Source organism: Balaenoptera acutorostrata, chromosome 1 (genome assembly GCF_949987535.1).
Source record: "Balaenoptera acutorostrata chromosome 1, mBalAcu1.1, whole genome shotgun sequence".
In the NCBI taxonomy this organism is placed as follows: Eukaryota; Metazoa; Chordata; class Mammalia; order Artiodactyla; family Balaenopteridae; genus Balaenoptera; species Balaenoptera acutorostrata.
Window position 1 is genome coordinate 6,867,459 of NC_080064.1, and position 18,573 is coordinate 6,886,031.

At 52.0% G+C, this 18,573-nt stretch overlaps 1 protein-coding gene across 2 annotated transcripts; it reads right to left on the minus strand.

Moving 5' to 3' along the window:
* Positions 1-503: 503 nt before the first annotated feature.
* Positions 504-14,762, minus strand: ENO1 (enolase 1). Of its 2 annotated transcripts, none has more exons than XM_007170035.2 (12): positions 14,605-14,762; positions 12,082-12,175; positions 9,502-9,597; positions 8,049-8,107; positions 6,317-6,386; positions 5,731-5,864; positions 5,123-5,345; positions 3,781-3,978; positions 2,966-3,167; positions 2,443-2,551; positions 2,135-2,193; positions 504-937 (listed from the first exon to the last, which is right to left on the minus strand). In XM_007170035.2, exons 2-12 carry the CDS (start codon positions 12,164-12,166, stop codon positions 868-870), a joined length of 1,305 nt encoding a protein of 434 aa, XP_007170097.1. In that variant the 5' UTR covers positions 12,167-12,175; positions 14,605-14,762; the 3' UTR covers positions 504-867. The 2 variants fall into 2 exon arrangements, with proteins under 2 accessions (XP_007170097.1, XP_007170096.1); XM_007170034.2 differs by lacking the exon at positions 8,049-8,107 and adding an exon at positions 8,436-8,494.
* Between the last annotated feature and the right edge of the window lie 3,811 nt (positions 14,763-18,573).

Sequence of the window (18,573 nt, forward strand, 5' to 3'; positions counted from 1 at the left end):
GACCATCAGGGAAGTACCCAAATTAAATTTGAATGTATCTAAATAGGGTTCTCCAAGACCCTCCGGATGCCCTCCTACTGCCCCAGAGCTACCTCTAACCATTCTTTTACCCGTTTCCCCTAAGGATGGAGAACCTGCCCCCCAGCCTGCCCAGGACGCTCGGCTTCCCTCTGGTTTGGACTCATGGTGTGACCTAGAAGCTGCTGTCCTTGAGGTAATCTGCGAGAGCTCTGCATTTGTCTTTTCTCCCAAATTAACATGTCTGATCCTCAAGTCAGGCCTCCGGGCGCTGCCCGAGCTGCTGTGGAAGGGCACGGGCTGCCCCATCTCTCACCTCTTCCCAAACCGGCCCTTCCCCAGGGCTTACGCAACATCCCGCACAAACTCCTCTTCCCCTTCTGTCATGACACAAAGCCTCAGCTCTTGTAGAGGTGCTCCATGAATACTCAAGACGCGAGGACAGAGAGACTGACGGACCACTTCATACACACACAGAGCATCCCTATGGGTCACTGAGGCCTTTTTATTTTGCACACAAAACCACCGGGGATCTTGCCTGTGGACGCCTCGGAGATTACAATGCAGATACACATGGCTCCAGACACTTGGTGGAAGCGAGGTGAGAAAAACAATGATTTGGGCCAATTATATAATTAGAGAGCTAGGGTTTCCAGCAGGGTTCCAGATGGTCAAGCTCGGCTTCTGCAGCAGGTCTAAGGAAGCAGTGAGAACGTCACAGGAAGGGGAGAGGGCAGTTAACTATCAGAGGCCCCTCAGAGCACTGGCGGGGGCCTCGAGCTGCCCAGGTGACATCAGGAGCAGGTCTAATTAGGCGACGAGTGACCGCAGGGCTCACCCGCACACAGCTTACTTAGCGAGGGGGTTTCTGAAGTTCCTGCCGGCAAACTTGGCCTTGCTGCCCAGCTCCTCTTCAATTCTTAGGAAGCAGAAAGATAGAGAGACGGGGAGGGAAAGAGAGAAGTCACACCTCAATGCAGTTAAGTTTTCCCACCCAGAGAAGTGGTCAAAGACACATTTCCTGCCAGGAAGTTGGGGACCCAGCCATCGCCCAGTCTGTCTAACTATTCCCCTAAACGTGAGCTTCTTGGAGATGCCAGGAATAGAAGAGCATTCGGCTCTCTCCGTCCACCCAATTCACGCAACAAGCTGTCCACCGGCTGCCCCTTCGCCTTCCTTCTCTTCCCCCCAGTGTTTCTGAAGGACAAAGGAGAAGATATGGTAGGACTGTTTCTTAGAATATTTAAAAAAATGTTTTTTCAATGAAAGGATAACCCAGTTTCTGCAACAAATGGCACAGGGAAATAAGGAGGGGGCACTCGTTAGTGTGAACTCTGTTTGGATCCTGATATCAAAAAAAAAAAAAAAGGGTACTGATGTTACCACTAATCGTGGGCATCATCACTGTAGAGTGGTTATGTTAAAAAACAAAAATAAGTCCTTATCTGAAAGAAATATATACAAGTGAAATCATAAGATGCCTGAATTTGCTTTAAAATTCTCCATGAAAAAAGGGTGTAAAGAGACAAAACATGGAGGAATACAGACAGCTGGTGTATCCGGATAATGGGGAAGGGAGTACATTCTACTGTTCACTGATTTTTTTATAGGCTTGAAATTTTCCAGGATAAAGTTTCAAAGACGGGGTAATGTGGGAGGACTTATGAAATGGACGTTCCTTTTCCCTTCAAGACTGTAATAAAATAACAAAAGGGCAGGTCTCCCTGTGTTTATAGGTGCTTCCCAAGGACACACTGAGACAAAAAAGGGGAGGGACCAGAACATCAGAAGGCGCTGAAGAGTGGAAACCCTGCTGTTTGCCCTTTGGCAATTTTTCTTCCTCTCTCTGAGCTCTGGTATCTTTGTCCACAAAACAAGGGTGTAAAATAAGAGCATCAGTTGTCTAAAGGGGAGCCAGTTCCCTCTCCCACCAGAAGATGGCAGCATCGTGTGGAGCAGGCCCCGCTCTGGGCCAACGCTGCCAGGCACCCGACCCGTCCCAACCTAACATATCGGGCCAGGGCCCCTGCCCCACCCTCGTACCAGCCCCACAGGGCCAGGGGCTCCTCCTGGAGACCAAGCAAGCCCACACAGGCAGCGAAGGCAGCCGCTTTACCTGAGGATCTGATTGTACTTGGCCAAGCGCTCAGATCGGCACGGTGCACCAGTCTTGATCTGGAAGGAGGAAAGAAAGGCCACGGTTGCTTACAGTGGACGCTGAATCTTCATGGGCATTTTGGGCAAGGGGAGGGTGCCACGGCAGAGAGCCAGCAATTTCTTAAAGAGGATCCCTGGCCCTAGGAAGGAGGGGATAAAAGGGGCACCCAGGACCCCATTCTCCCCCCTGCCCCCCCAGTCTGTGCTCAGGAAGTTGAGGTCAGAGAGAGAAGCAGGGAGCACCCTTCACCCCAGGGAGCTCTTTACCTGCCCGGTGCACAGTCCCACCACCAGGTCAGCGATGAAGGTGTCTTCAGTCTCCCCGGAGCGATGTGACACCATGACGCCCCACCCATTAGACTGGGCCAGCTTGCACCTAGAAGCCAGGGACAGCCAGACGGCATGGGTCCACTGTCTGGGCACTGTGGCCCCTTCTGGCCTCCTGAGGCCGTGACCCATCACTCCCGGTGGGGGGCCCGGGGCAGCCCTGAGCTCCCAACTGCTGGGGAAGAGGGTAACCCTCGCCCTCCTCTGAAGGGCCCGAGGACCCTTCTCTGCTCTCTAGTCACGTTTGAAAAACTGGGTTCAGACTCCTCAAGGGAGAGAGAGACGTGTGTCTCCTGACAAACGTTCTCCGTGTGATATTGAATCAGGAGTGTAGGGCCACCAAGTGGTCAGGATTAGAACACAACTGCCCAACACCCCGATCCCCTAGGGGCCAAAGCTTACTTTAAACGCCACCAGGAGTTCCAGTCAGGAGGGCCCCCTCCCTCCGTGCAAGGGCACTTACGCCTGCAGGGACTCGGTCACGGAGCCGATCTGGTTCACTTTGAGCAGGAGGCAGTTGCACGATTTCTCGCTCACAGCCTTGGAAATCCGCTTGGGGTTGGTTACGGTGAGGTCGTCCCCCACCACCTGGATTCCCGCGCTGGCAGTGAACTTCTGCCAAGCTTCCCAGTCATCCTGGTCGAAGGGGTCCTCGATGGACACCACTGAGCAGAGCAGGGCAGAGCATGTTCCATCAGCGTGGCCTCCCAGGCTGCTGACCTGCAGCACCCCAGAGCCCCCTCCCGCCCTCCTTCCCGCCTCACCTGGCCTCCCAACCCCCTCCTGGGACCAGGACTGCAGTCACCTGCGATCCCGCAACCCCACAGTTGTTAAGTGGGAAACTTGCTGCCCAGGGTGGTTTGAGTTTAGCGCCACCGAGAGTAAAAACAGAGCTGTGGACCCAGAGGAGTGAAGACCGGGCTTCGGGTCCTGGCTCCGCTTCCACCAAGTTACTTAACGTTAAACGCAGGGACTTAGAGACGCCTCCCAGTCTGAACACCTGCTCCACCATTTGCTGTGTGCCCCTGGGCAAGTTCTAACCCACTCTGTGCCTGTGCGTCCCCTCTCCCGTGTGCATCAGGTGACGCAGAGCCTAGGAGCACCCAGTGGTCCTGGCTCTCAAGGCTCCTTTCCTCACTGTCAGTGGAGCCAGGACCATGCTTGCTCAGGAGGCGATCACACCGCACCGCGGCTGGCCGGCTGCCCGCTCTGCGGCACCAAGCACCCCAGTGAAGGCTCCAGCCGCTCGCACACCTGCAGCCGCCCGGGAGCACTCACCTGGGTGGTCCCTGATGAAGGACTTGTACAGGCTGGCCAGCTCGTCGGCTGTGATGTACCTGCTGGGGTCATCAGGGGACTTGAAGTCCAGGTCGTACTTGCCCGACCGGAAGAACTCAGAGGCAGCCACGTCCATGCCGATGACGACCTTATCGGTGTAGCCGGCCTTCCCGATGGCGTTCTTCAGCAGCTCCAGGGCTGGAAAGAGATGGCGGTGAGAGTCTGGAAACCAGGAGGATGGAGACAAAATTCCCCTTTAACTCTGCCAAATGGGAACCGTACCGGAAGAGGAAGAGGTGCTCTGGCCCCAAGCACCAGTTTCGAAGATTCCAGTTACTCTTTTCTGCGCTGGGGCAAGAAACCATTGGTCAGGGGCACTAGTGCATGGCCAAGTTGGAAATGGACCCTAAGAGGCTTTTTCACTGACAAATGCTCCCAAATTTAGCACCAAAGAACAGCTGTGCCGGCCAAGATACAGTGACCAGCTGAGACCAGCTGTCCCGCAGAACTAGCTTTAAATAGAGCCAAGGCTGAGATCCAAGAGGGAGCCCAGTGGACGGGGGGCCCGCACAGCGAGGCCCCCGCCCCTGCTCTGCTGTCCGGCCCAGGCTCAGGGTCGGCCTCGCTCAGCAGCGCTGCTGGTCGGGAAACTGACAGACACTGGCCCCCGTTCCACAACAAAGATCCCCAAGATTCAAACTGCGTGAAGGGCCACTTTTTATAGGTTAAAATAGCCGAACGTCAGCAATTTCGTATGACTGACCCAAAGAGCAGGATGGACATTTTCTTTCACTAGCCATCCTTGAAGGCAATGAAATATGCTTGGAACCCTACTTTTTCTTCTAAAACAAAAAATTCATCCATGAATTCTTTTCCTAAGACTTCTGTATTCTCTACTCAACTCTCACATTTAATCCTGTGCCTAAGGATTCAAAGCTAAATAAAGCCTGTGCAGCATTAGGGCGGCCAGATGACCCGAAACGGTTACTGACAGCAGTCCTCATCGCAGCCAGCATCCTTGAACATGGAGCAGGTTGCAAACCTTTGCCATTGCTGGGGGAGCAAGGACGACAGCAAGAAAACGAACCGCCTCCCTAGCCCACCGTCAGCCCAGTTTAAGCAAATCATCAGGCCGTTCAGAGGTCGAATTAATAAGAAAATTTCTCGTGATTTTTTTTTTTTTTTTAAAAAGAAGCGCTAGCTCCCACATCTGCAGGGTTTTGCATTTTGCTACTTAATGAATGAAAGGTGGAAGAGCAGCGCCCCTGAGGGCAGGTGTGGAAGGCTTGCAGATGCTGGGGGCGGTGCTCAGAAATCCAGGGGCTTCCTCCGGAGCCTCTACCTTCTTTGTTCTCCAGGATGTTGGGAGCAAACCCGCCTTCGTCTCCCACGTTGGTGGCGTCTTTCCCGTATTTCTCCTTGATCACATTCTTCAGGTTGTGGTACACCTCCGCTCCGATGCGCATGGCCTCCCGGAAGTTTTCGGCCCCGATGGGGAGGATCATGAACTCCTGCATGGCCAGCTTGTTGCCAGCGTGAGAGCCCCCGTTGATGACGTTGAAAGCCTGTGGGGAGAGAGACAAGTACAGCTCCAGGCCCGGGGGGGTCGCGCCCCTCAGCAGCCCCCCGATGCCCAGGTGCACGGCTCCCACGTGGGGCCCGTGCGGCTCTGAAGCCACCAGGTCTCTCCGCACTGCGGTCACTACCACTACAGGTGCACACAACCCGACAAGGCAGGTACATTTTTCATCTCCCATCGACAATTAAGGAGATGGGTGCAGGGCGGCCGAGTCACCTGCTCAAGGTCACTCTTAGCTGGTGGCGGCGGAGTTATTTGCAGCCGAGACCCCCAGAGCCTGCTCTACCCGTGTGCTGGAGAGTCACCCGTGGATGAGGTCAAGCGGCGGGAGGTCTTGGGACCCCATGAGAAAGCGAACGCTCGCCACTCACCGGAACTGGCAGGATGACCTCGGCATTGCCAGCCAAGTCGGCGATGTGGCGGTACAGGGGCACCCCCTTCTCAACGGCGCCAGCCTTGCACACAGCCAGGGACACGCCCAGGATGGCGTTCGCACCAAACTTGGCTAGAACAGAACAGGTTATGTTAAGGGATTTCTTACTCACCAGCCTTCCCGCCTCCCCGCCTGCGCTACTGTGTGCACCCTGGATTGTATTCGGAACCTTTTCCTTTCTATCTCCTTTGCATATTCACACCAGAAATGCAATAGCCTTCCACGTAGGCTGCTTTTTCCCCCAAAGAGAAAGCCCTTTCTTTGGTCCATGGGACTCCGGAAAATTCCACAAATTGCTCGATTATATAAAGCACAAGCCTCTTCTGAGTAACCCTACATGCCTGCTGCTGTCAGCTAGCTATGCTCCTGATATTTAAAAATGTGATTTATTAGAGTTAGGGGAGGACCGCAGACAGTTATGTAATTCATCGTTAGGGACGACACGACCTCTCCCCAAAGGACTTCAAGGGTCTTCAGGAGAAGTCACAATCTTCCTGGCAAAGACCCCACCTCAGGCCACTCACATTTATTTTCTGTGCCATCCATCTCTATCATCAGCTTGTCGATCTTCTCCTGCTCCACGACGTTCAGTTTCTACAGGGAGAGGGAGGATAAGCTGCTTGGGAGGGAGTGGTGCCTCTACCTGCATGCCCTGTGCCCTCCTGTCACAGCGCCATCAACCCTTGGAACCGTGCAAAGCCCAGATCAATTCTATGTTATCCATGTGTTCGGCAGGCAAAAAAAGGGGGAATGCCAGGAGAAAATGGGGAGACAGAACAATGCCCTTCGCTTGCTTTAAGAGCATCAGGCATTTCTCCAAGCACGAGGGATCCGACAATGCATGGTCTTCATGTCATAAAGGGGAGTCTACTGAGGGAGTCCGAGGTCACATTACACATGAGGCAGAATTGTCTGCTTCATGCTAAAGAAGGAATTACTCCAAAGCAGTGTGACTTTTGGGGCAGCAAATAACAGAATTCATTGTTCTTTACCATCAAAGTCAGTTTCTGCCGTCACTCGGCTGCCCTCAGTGACAGCAAACTCCATCATCTGATGGGAGATACGAGTTTTATACGTAGTCCACAATCATTTAGCAAAATGTTTGACGACTGATGAAAATGACTATTTTTGGTGAGAGTATAAATAAAACTGGTGTCTTAAAAACTGGCTCAAAGTAATGTAATAAAAGTCGGCATTACTTTAAAAACTCCATAAGTGAATGATACCAGCATGTTACTTATAACGTTTCTTATATAAAAGCTAAAATATGAAAGAAAACCAGAATCTGTAAGTCCATCATGCCATGTTAACAATACGGCATCTTTTGCTTTCGTGACAAGGCATCTTTGGGTAAAGTTAGAAGCCACCCCAGCAGATGGCTTGAGGCCAACCCTCACCGAGAGTTAGACTGAAGTTTGTCTCCCCCAAGTAAAGAAAAATGTCCAGGAAAGCCCTGCTCACTGTCAGTCAGGCCAGGTGAGGGCGCAGAGGCACAAAGAACAGCGGTGTGTGGAGGGCTCCAGGAGGCTGGGCCGGAAGGTGTGCGTGGCAAGGCAGTGCTGAAAACCTCCGCCTGGGGACCCATTACAGACAGCCACGTGGGCCAGGCCACAGCAGGCAAGCTGGGGAGAGGATCAGCAGAGGAGCCGCTTGCCCCCGGCGTACAGGGTGGAGCCGGGAGAGGGGCCATACCAAGGAGGACACACAGGCCGAGGCTGGGTTTGGACCCGAGAAAGGGCCATAGTTACGGAGAGCGGGGCTGGAGGGAGGATAAACGAGACCAAGCCCCAGACCCACTTCAGCTACAGCAGCTCCACTTTGATCTGTTTGACACGTTGAGGTTTCAAGTAGGATTTTATATAACGGGAGTTCTGCTGTTTAAAAACACAGTAAATAATTCCACAGTTCATGAAAAATGAGTCAGTCGCCACGGATACTACATTTAACGCCCCTCAGAGCTGCTCTTAAAATCTGGATCTTCACTCCCCGAAGGTCAAGATGGCTGTGGGGAAACATCAAGGCTCTAAGAGCCTCCCGTCCCTCGGATCCAATTCCATGCGCTGTTAGCCATGGACACGTGGACAGGCAGAGGGTGGGTTAGGAAAGGCGAAGTTATTCGCATGCACGACAGGGAATCCAACTGGCTTCTTTAGCTCTCAGAATAAGCTCTTCCATGAACAGGAAAGCCTCCTGGGCTGGCCTGGGAGGCGCTTTGATAGCATTAATATACATTAGTTATCAGGAGGCAGGTCCTACCTTGCTAACCAGGGCAGGCGCAATAGTTTTATTGATGTGCTCAACAGCCTTTGAGACACCTGGAAGGAATAATCAAATCAAATTACCGACATTAATGAAAGACAGGCTTGAGCAGCACTGCTGGAGAGAACCACTCACCACGTTAACCCAGATATTCAGAGCCCACCAAAGACCTTCAATGGGACCTCCTTCAAATCCCCATCGCCCTCTCCCCCCCGGAATCGGAGGGCTTTCTGGCCCAGTCTGAGTGCTCTTACCTAGGACCCCCAAGGGTTAGAGCCGCACACAGAGCAACCATCCAGAATGTCTGAAGGGAGGTTAGTTGGCAAGACCATGCACTGGACAGGCCAGCTGCCGAGACTAAAGGACGCCCAATGCATGTGTTACCTGTGTGCACAGGGCTGGTGCCAGGAACTCGTTAATATACTTAATGGGTCTGGAGACACCTGACCAGTAGAGATGGGCAGAGAAGGAAAAAAGAAAGACTGAGAAGAGAACAGGCTGCGCAGGAGGCTGAGTGAGAGAAAGAGAGGAAACAGGAAGACAGGGAGAACGCTCCAGGGACCGTGCATCTGTCCTCATTACAGCCAGAGCACAGCACTGCCCTGCTGCTGTAGGCACGTAGGCCTGGGCCGCCAGCAAGGCCCCTGGGGAGAGCTCTCTGCACAAGCTGCCTCCCTCCAGTGGGGCGCTGCGACCCTGGCCCAGCGTCCCCAGCCCCACCTCGCCCTCGCCTCCTCCCCTGCGGCGTTTTTGGACTCTTTCCTCATCGCCCTCCCTGGAGAGTTGGCAGCACACGTGCCCTCCACCTGTCTACACGTGTGGCCCTTCGGAAGGCCACAAACCATGAACCGTCATATGTTTTTGCTTCCTCTCCAGAACCAGTTCCCGTCCCCGTTGAGAATGCCCAGTCTAGCCCTATCTGCTTTTCTGTAGTTTGGCCGCACAGGTTCTATCTACAGAAAGGTGAACACTGCCGACACAGTACCCAGCCCGTGTGCATACAGCCCCGCGGAGGCTGGCTCTGCCAGAGAGACCGAAAGACAACGACAGGCCATCAATGGTGAGCCATCAGCCAGGCCTTCGGGAGCTCTTCTCCTCCACGACTAGACCCTGAAGAGGCCTGATGGCCCGGAAGGCCCTCAGAGCCCTCCCGGAGGATGGGAGGCTGCTCCTTAGTACTAGATAACTTGTCTTCTTCTCCCACATCCTCTGACCCAACCAGGAATTCTTCACAGATTGGAGACAAACCGCAGTAGAAGTAAGTGTTAAAACGCCTGCCCTGAGTGCCAGGGTCAGGGATGCTGGAACCAATCAGCCAGCTCTCCCAGCTCCTCCACGTGCGGCGCCCACACTCTGGGCCGAATCAGAGGCCTGCTACCCTCAAACGCAAGCCGCGGGGAGCAGGAGGCAGGCTGTGGCTGCCGGGGGCCGGCGTGGGCTCAGCGCTTACCTTTGCCCATGTAGCGCGTCTTGTCGTTGTCCCGGAGCTCCAGGGCCTCGTAGATACCAGTTGAGGCGCCACTGGGCACAGCAGCTCTGAAGAGACCTGGATGTGGAGAGAGGAGGGCGAAAAACAGTTAATGACTAAGAAACAGCTCCCGCCCTCGCCCAAGTCCCTCCTCCCTCACAGAGGGCAGCTGCCCTTAGGAAAGGGTTACTTCCTCCCAACGACGGCAAGACTCAGACGGGCTGCTCCTCCTGCCTTTCATGTTTTTATGATTCTGCACTGCAGACACTACAGCATAGCTGATGAATTTCTCTAAAGAAAAAGGTCTAGAGCAGAGCTTCTCAGATTTTAACGTGCACACATATCACCTGTGGGTTAAAGTGCAGATTCCAAAACAAATGGGAGGTCTGAGTCCACACCTCTCAAAGCTCCCCACTGGGGCCCCGGAGCTGGGCCGTGGACCACCCCCAGCAGCGCGGCCTAAAATACAATGCAAGCCACCTACGGGACTTAAGCTTGTCTAGCAGCTAGTAACCCACGAAAACACTGGGCTATTTTAGACAGTCCAGCTGTAGAGCACCGTGGCCAAGCTTCCCTTAGGCCAGTGAGATGAGGCTGCTAGCTTTCCAGCCTTGAAAGCGCTGGCTCAAGAGGTATCTCTACAGCTCACCTGCCTCAGCTTAGGGAGCAATAAATGCTATTTGGGGGTTCTCTGCATAACAGGAAACCAGAAAACAGGACAGATTGGAAGAGAAAAGGAATAAGCACAGTAACACTAGAACCCAATCAAGCATGCACTGCACAATCCTGCAGATACAGAAACCAGCTGCCTGGTTAAGCCTAGACTGTGGAGCAGAAAAACGGCAAATCTTCTTGAAGAAGGACAGACAGTGCCAAGAAAGGTACTGCAGAAATCCGGTTACACAGGGCAGAAGGGTTAGGGGAGCAGGAAGTGTGGGCAGCCTCTTGAATCTCCTTGAAACCGTTAGGGATTTCCCCATCTGAGGTATGCGGGAGATGTGAAGGGAAATGAACTAAGAGGAAAAACCCAACCAAGTATCGCAGTCATACTTGGTTGCATGCCTGTGCCACTGCACCGACTGTGCGACCAGCAGGACACACGTTCTTCTCGACACAGGCCCTGGCTTTCTCTGTATCCATCAGGCGCTGGACCAGGTGAAGAAATGAGGAAAGCAAGAGTGACCCTAATGTCAACTATGGACTTTGGGTGATGATGTGTCAACGCAGGTTCGAATGTAACAAAGGTACCGCTCTGGTGGTGGCGGTGATAGTGGGGACAGGGGGTAGACGGGAATGCTCTGTACCTTCCACTCAATTTTGCTGTGAACCTAAAACTGGTCTAAAAAATAAATTCTAAGAAAGAAAGAAGTGATGAAAGGTTCTTAACAAATTTATGACTTCCTGTTATTTTTTTCTTTTCTTGAAAGGATTAAGACACATAAGAGAAAGTTCCATTCATTTAAATGTCAAAAGACATTAATTTTAGTCATTTTAAAGAGTTTCAAAGAAAATTCCCCCTCCCAACAATCTTCTAGTGTCCTGGGTTTTTTTTCGTTGTTCAAAGTCCATTAATTTCCAAGTGGAAAGTTCCACTCTCTGACTAAGTGTGCCAGTTTCATAAGCTGAAAGGAAATTCTCACCATCTTCTGAGAACACACGGCATTTGCCACAAGGCACGTGCCCAGAAGCAATCGTGTTCTGAGGGCACCCCGACAGTAACCAAAGGCAGACTCCTGCCCAGTGAATCTCGACTCGAGGGGCCTTCGTTTTCTGGGCAAGGGGGAAGGGAGGACAGGAAGGGAAGGGTTCCACAGCCAGGCCTGGGATTCAGACCATGACTCAGCTCTGACTGGCAGGCCTGTGCTCAGCACCACTGGGTGATTCTGCCTGAAGTTCCTTTTCCAGCTTCAACCATTTAGAAAACAGCAGAGACACTGCTGGAGGTAACGCAGGGCTAGGGAAGCACTACAGTTTGTTAAAGTAAAAAAGAAAAATGGGGGAGTTTTTAAGGGTTCCCATTCTATTCTTTTCTCACGTGGGCAAATTCTTCCTACGGGGACTTACAGCCAGGTAAAAATATGAGCCTCTGGAATGTTCCAACACCCCAAAGTAAAAACTGTCCCGGATCCTCTAAGAGTGATTTCTGGAAACGGAGATAAGAGCGCTATATATACCCTTGTACTCCCCTAATCTCTTTCCTTTTCAAGGAAGAAAGATCCATCCTATCACGCCGTATCTACGTTATTTGGTCACAGCAAGCTGTGAACCAAACTAGTGATAGGCCCTTTTAGGGACAAGGTTATCACATTACCTCCCCACCTCACTGACCTAGCAGCCAACCTGTGTTCTGCTCTACGTACCAAGAAGCACCAAGACAAGGACCTCTTGCCTTAAAACCCTCCCAACCTCCCCCCAGTGGGGAACCACGGCCTACCAGCATGTGCAGACCAGAAAGAAGGGCTTCTACCACAACAGACATTTTCTTGCCGAAGGCTCTGTCATTTGAAGTTTTAAAAAATGGAGTGTGGTGCTAGGGACTATAGAAACAAAGGCGGCCCATACCTTTTGAGGTGTAGAGATCAACCTCAACAGTGGGATTCCCACGAGAGTCGAAGATCTCTCTGGCGTGGATCTTGAGGATAGACATGGTGAATTTCTGTGGGGAAGCACAGTCCATATTTTCCATAAACCATAAGGCAGCCTCGACTCATTATGCAAGGGGTCACTTCTGAGGATCCCTAGACTAGAAAGAGTCTGCATAAACTAAAAACTGGCTGTAGGAAGGCTGACTGGAGTGGGAGAAAATGCCTGCTGGAGAGCACTAGGAATTGTTCCTAAAAAGTAGGTAGGGGCAGCTCTGCAAGGCCCTAGTAGTTCAGGTCTTGTCCTACAGGCAAAGAAAGCCCGGCAGTGCGCGTGCTGGCGGGCAAGATTCACACGTTGATGGCGTGCAGAGTGTCTGAAAAAGAGAGTCTGAAACTGGCTGTCATTAGTTACCAACGAGGGTAGGCGCGGGGTCATGGGAAAGGGACCAAATCAGGACCAAGGGGACGTGAAGGCCACAAGCAAACCCATCTAGGATTTAAAAAAAAAAAAAAAAAGGCGGGGGGGGGGGGTTGACCAGGAGGAAAATCTGGTTTGTAGTGGAACAGTGAATTAAAAGTTGGGAACACAGTTCATCAAGTAAAACCTGAGGTAGCAGAAGAAGGCTCAATTGGTCGATGTTGGATAATCAGTTAGAAATTCTGAATCTGGAGGCCAGGAATGAGCTCCTTGGTCTATGTGCTGTGATCTTTGCCAATGTCTGAGCCTTTCAAACCTCACAGTACTTGGGCCTTTAGCAAGACAGGGCACACAAATAACATTATCTAGTCAGTGTTGCTTTCAATGGGCATTTCACCCCATTTAAAAAAATTATGAAATGTCGTGATCTGTAACTAGAGGAAGGATTCTATCTTTGAGCAACAGGATACGCCAAGGGAAGAGCTTTCCTTTGAAAACACCTTTAGAAAGAAGGGGAGGGGGGTGGTCTGCAGCCACAGAGAACAAATATCAAGAGCTCAAAGAAAGCCCCTTTCTTGCTTTTTTCTCCCAGAGGCTCTCCAAGGAACAACAGAATCGAACAACTTGTAGGACTGAAGTGGAGAGGAACCAAATCAGTGTTTGGAAGCCATTATCTAGATGGGCTCCTCTCCATTATCTTCTCTGGAATGTTCTGAAGCAGCATATGGCATCTTTTTAAGTTTCAAAATTAGATACTGAAGTCACTTCTGTGGCTTTATTTTTTCTTTGTAACAATGGAGTTTTATTCATTAGCCAATAAAAAGGTATCTAGTTTTTAATCTCAAAAAAGGCAAATTTGTTTAAAATCTTTTAAGTTTTAAAATTTTAGTTAACTTTGAGTTTTGGCAAATCATATACCCGTATAACACTGACCGCCCCAAAAAAGTCCCCAGAGGCCATTTCCAGTCACTGCTCCCCCTGCATCCCCAGGCCACCACTGATTTACTTCATAGATTTTTAGATGCACTTTTAAGCACATCTTCATTACATTTCCTCATCATACAGTTGTAAGATTTCATTTCTGGTTTTATTTTAGTGATATAAGACAAGGCAGTCGACTGATTTCACGATGTGAAAATAAAATTCAACTTATCTTGAAATTAGGTAGTAAAACTTTTCTCCGAAGTCATTAAAATGCAGGGAGCACAGGCAGGGCGGAAGGTAGGTCTGACTAGGAGCCTGCACAGCCTTTAATCTGCCTGGACTGAAGCCCGGACCAGGGGCGGCACGAGCACACCGGGCAGCCGGGGCCTAGGTGTGCCCCGGAAGCAGGTCAACCGGCGGCCCACACCGCCCAGGGGGAAGACCACATTGCCGGGGAAGCAGCGAGCAGGAAGTTTTCTCAAAGTACATCCTTTTTATGTCAGATCAGGGGCCGATTGTTGGTGGCCAGCCCGGGGAGCAGGGAGCGCCTCGTGCCCGACTTGGGCGAGGTCGCCTGCAGGGCTTCCAATGACCCCACGGCTCTGCTGCAGTCCCCTCCAGATCAAGTGCCTTCTGAAGGCAGATCAGTCCCTGCTCATTCCGGAGCAGCGACGGGCTGGACACTCAGGCGCCAGGCCGAGGGCCACCAGCGGGAGGCAGGGGCGCGGGGCCGGGGGTGGGGTGGCCTGCAGCTTCCCGGGCATCTCTCCTTTTCCGGCCCCCTCTCTCCATTCTCGGAAGAGCCTGGCTTTAATGAGCACGCGGGTTAGGCCTGGAGCGCTCGCCACACCTTCCACCCTCACCGCCTGCTGTCCTGGTGACCGCGTGTTCTACCTCTAACCTCCCGGGACAGTGACGCGGCCCCGTAACTCGTAATCACAGGCTGAGCTGCACCTTCGCCTCCGGAGAAACCGGGCGCCGCGCCCCCGCCTCGGGCCGCGACTCCGGCCCGGGGAGGCCGCTCGCGCGCGCCGACCCGCCCCTTCCCCGCCGAACCCCCGGGCACGCCGTCTGAGGGGCAGGAGCGCCCGCGGGCCCGGGGCACCCACGCGCCGCCTGCCCGGGCGCTTGCTCGGCAGCCCTTCCTTGAGTCCTCACCCGGCCGCCTGAGGTCGCCGCACGAGAGAGAAGCAGAGGGTGCTGCGTACGCCGAGGGCGAGCGTTAACGCGCAATGTCCGGACGTTCCAAGTCCCGCGAGCTCGTCTCCGCTCCGCCGGCCTGGACTTCCTGCCGAGCTCGAGGGGACCCCGCCCACTTCCCGCCCCTCAAGCCCACCGCCTCCGCGCTGCCTCGCCATTGGCCCAGCGTGCCGTCACTCGGGCCCTCGCCTCCGAGGGAGGGGTGGGACTGCGGGCGCCGGGAACTGGAAGAGGGGGCGACGTCTCGGGTAGTTGGGGCGGGGTCGGGGTGGGCGCCCCCACTCCCCCGAGGCTATGTCGGCATGCGGGCGAGCCCCCGTCCCCCTTCGCTCCCGCCCGCCGGTGGGACCCGCGGCTGAGCGGAGTCTGTGGCGCCGGGGCCTCGGGGGAGGGGCGGGGCGGCGCGGCCGGCATGAGGGCTCGGGGCCCCGTCACGTACTCCGAGTCCCGCACGCACGCCGCGTCGCCCCGGCGCCGCACGTCCGGCCCACGACCTTGGTGACGACCTTCGCGGCCCGCCCTTCCCGGCCGCCCCACCCGTCGCCCCTCAGCGCGGTGCCGGAGACCCCGGCGCCCTGGAGACGTTGGCGGCCGCGCGCCCGGACCCCGCTCCCGGGCCGCGGGGTCGCGAGCCCGGCCACGTGTGCCCACCCGCGCCTGCGCCCTGCGCGCCCGGCTGCCCTCCCGCCAAGGTGACCCGGTCCCTTTGTCCTTGCGTTGGTCACACAGGAGTTATTAGGCCAAGAGCCGAAAGGATGTTCGCTTTCCCTTAATTACAGCGCTTCCTACGTGCCAGGCACTCCTCCACGTGCGTGCCCAGGGTTAGTTCATTCTTCGGCTCTTGTTAATGTTGGATCTTGAAAGTAAGCTTCTATACCTCCCTTTCCCATACATGTGAACCATACTTGTACTGATTTGGGAATGGAATTTCACACAGACTCGGGGAATTTCTCAAAGTTCAAAACAGGTAATATTCCAGAGTAGTCTGACGAATGAAAACCAGGCAAGAGTGGGTGCAGTTATTTTCCCCTTCTGATGAAGAAAGAACTGATACCCATTTCAGATCAGTTCTACAGCACATCTCCCCCCGACCCCGCAACACACACTCAAGGCAGGGCTTCGTTTTCTAATAGAGTTGTTTTTGTATTTTCTTAGCGCTCCTCTTGGTCTGTAAGTCTGCGAGCTAAAACAATGTCGTACATCGCCATACTTAACCCGTTGCCTTACATGGAGAGATTTCGAGTGTATATTTGATTTTAATTATTATTTCTTCTGGTCAGCTGCAAAAACTGCTTTTATTCCTTAATTCCTAGCCTTGGGTAAAGCTGAAGGCCTACTGAGTCCACTGTATTTGTTTTCCATTGACTAAGGAGAAAGAACTTTAGGATTAAATTCAGCAAAAAAGCAACAAGGAAATTGTAAAATGTTTCCTAAAGAATTATGTGAATTTTGCAAGCAGTTTGTGATTTCCCCAGCAATACACTGGTGTTTCAGACTGCTTAAGACCAAGATCCCAGCCCCATGACTCAGCAGCTAAATCAACAGCCACCATCTGCTAAACCTTAAGAACTCAACAGAAATCAGACACTTAGAACTCTTATTTTCAGAGCAATTCTAAGGTGTGGCCCTGAAAGGGCTCCAAAACAATCTTCCGTTTTATGTTAAAATGGTTAGAGAGATAAAGATAGAAAGACATAGCTCTTATAACAGTTCTCTGGCCACAACCAGTGATTCCCAGCAGGAAATCAGATGTAGAACATGATCTCAGACCGCTGCTGTTGCAAGATTCTTGGAGGCCACGGCACAGTGTTCTGAGCCAGCACTTCGACCTCAAATTGTAGCTCAACTGTTAATGAGAGGTGCCCTCAGATCCTTTCCAAAATCCACAAGCTGCCAAATGCCCTGCCTGTCTCCACAGCTCCTGAGGCTTTGCTAGCAGGCTGTGGGACTCGTGTGCGCCTTCAGTCCAGTGCAGGGGCATTTACCTTGTTACAGGCATTTAGTTGACAGTATGCTTATCGAGCAGTTTTAGTGCAGTGGCATACCAAAGGCTGGTGGGCAGGGAGGGGAAACGTGTGTGCAAGGCTATTATCAGAAGACCACACTGCAGGTAGTGCCTGCATGACATTTGCAGGGGGACATCAGAATTGAGGGAAGATGAATCTGCAGCAGCCTATGACCCACCTGGATTACTGACTGATTCTATCTGTGGTCTGCGCACCCCTGGTTGAAAACTGCTGGTCGGTGGAGAAAGTGACATACCTCTTTTGGAAGGCAGGTCTTTAGACAGATAGGAAACTTCTGGGTTGGAGAAGCAGCCCAAGGGAGATCAGATGAGTGAGGAAGGCCCTCAGGGGATCTAGGTGGATCGCCCCTCCCCTTAACAGACTAGGAAGTTTTTGTGTTTGTTTACCACTGAGGACAAAGAATGTCGCCTGCCTTATCAGTAAACAAAGGATGTTACAGCCATCAAGTCATCAGCCACTGTAGCCACCTCCAGCACTTTGAAGGGATTCAGGATGGAGAAGAATAAGATACTGGCCCTAGATAGTTAAGGTGCATCTCAAAAGAATAATTTCATTTAGCCCGGATTCTTGTATCTTCCCATACACAGAAAAGTACTAAATTCATTAATTTGAGATGTCCGGTTTTTCTGTAATTAGCAGTAATCTCTTGCTGTTCAACTACCTGGGTCTTTTTTTTGCAAAAACTTCTATATATCCTGGTTCCTCCCATACCTCTTTGGAATAGTCCCTCAGAGCTATCTGAGAGGCTGTATCCTGTGCTTAAGCCCTCAGTAAGTCCACTGAATAGAACATAATCCTCAACTTTTAGATTGTGCATTTTTCCCCATTCTACACCACTAAATATTTAACATATACCACAGACTGCATAAAGTATATCTGATGTAAAAAATAATAAACAGAAGTGTACCCAACTTACCAGCTTAAGAAGTGGGATACTGGCACTGCCATTCACGTGCCCTGTGTATTCTTCCCTGGCCCCAGAGGTAACCACTGTCCTATATTTTGTGTTTATTTTCCCCTCACTTTTCTTTGTGGTTTTTAAATATTTTTTGAACTTTATATAAATGGCATCATACTGTTTCTAGCCTTTGCTACAATTTTTTTTTGCTCAACTTGACATTTGTGAGCTGTAGATGGTTTGTTTCAGTGCTGAATAGTATTCCATTGTGTGACTATCACACGTTTTCCTGTCAATGTACATTTGAGTTTCCCAGTTCTTTTTTTCTTGTTAATACCAACACTGCAACTATGAATTTTGTTGCAAATGTCTCCTGAGTACAGGTACAAGAAAGAGTTTCTCTAGGGCAAATACCTAGGACACACACCTGGACATGGAATTCCTGGGTCATGGGTATAAACATCTTCAACTTTGTTTTCCAGAGTATTCGTATCTTTATGTACTTCCACCAGCAGTGTATACGAGTTCTGACCTAGATGGAAAAAAATAAAATTCAGCTCTTCCTTTGCAATTCTTTTCTAGAAATTTGATTGATTTTTTTTTTTTTCTGCACGGCATGTGGGATCTCAGTTCCCGGACCAGGGATCGAACCTGTGCCCCCTGCAGTGGAAGCGTGGAGTCTTAATCACTGGACCGCCAGGGAAGTCCCTACTGATTTTCAATTTAACATCCTTTCCAAGTCCTTTGCTTAAGGAAACCCTTGTGCCCTCTGTGTAAGTTACAGTCAGCATTCTACCCTTCTGATGGCTTTGAGGGCACCTCTTAGGGCTCCCTGCTGTCAACAGCTCCTCACAAAGTCAGCTGTAGAAGTAGGGACCGGGCAAGGCAGACGCTAGGGAGGCAGAAGGGAGAGCACAGTATGGTTTTTAAACAAAGTCATTGCTAGGAGGGCATTTATCAGGGGTGCCCAAATGAGGGGAGTAAGGAGCAGAGAGATTAAAG

Bases quoted from the DNA above. Each gene is read 5' to 3' on its own strand.
- ENO1 (XM_007170035.2), bottom strand. From the start codon at position 12,166: ATGTCTATCCTCAAGATCCACGCCAGAGAGATCTTCGACTCTCGTGGG. The intron at 2,552-2,965 runs GTAAGTGCCCTT...CCTGGCTTCTAG, and splicing joins GTGACCGAGTCCCTGCAGGC to GTGCAAGCTGGCCCAGTCTA. The intron at 2,194-2,442 runs GTAAAGAGCTCC...TCCTCCTTCCAG, and splicing joins TGGGACTGTGCACCGGGCAG to ATCAAGACTGGTGCACCGTG.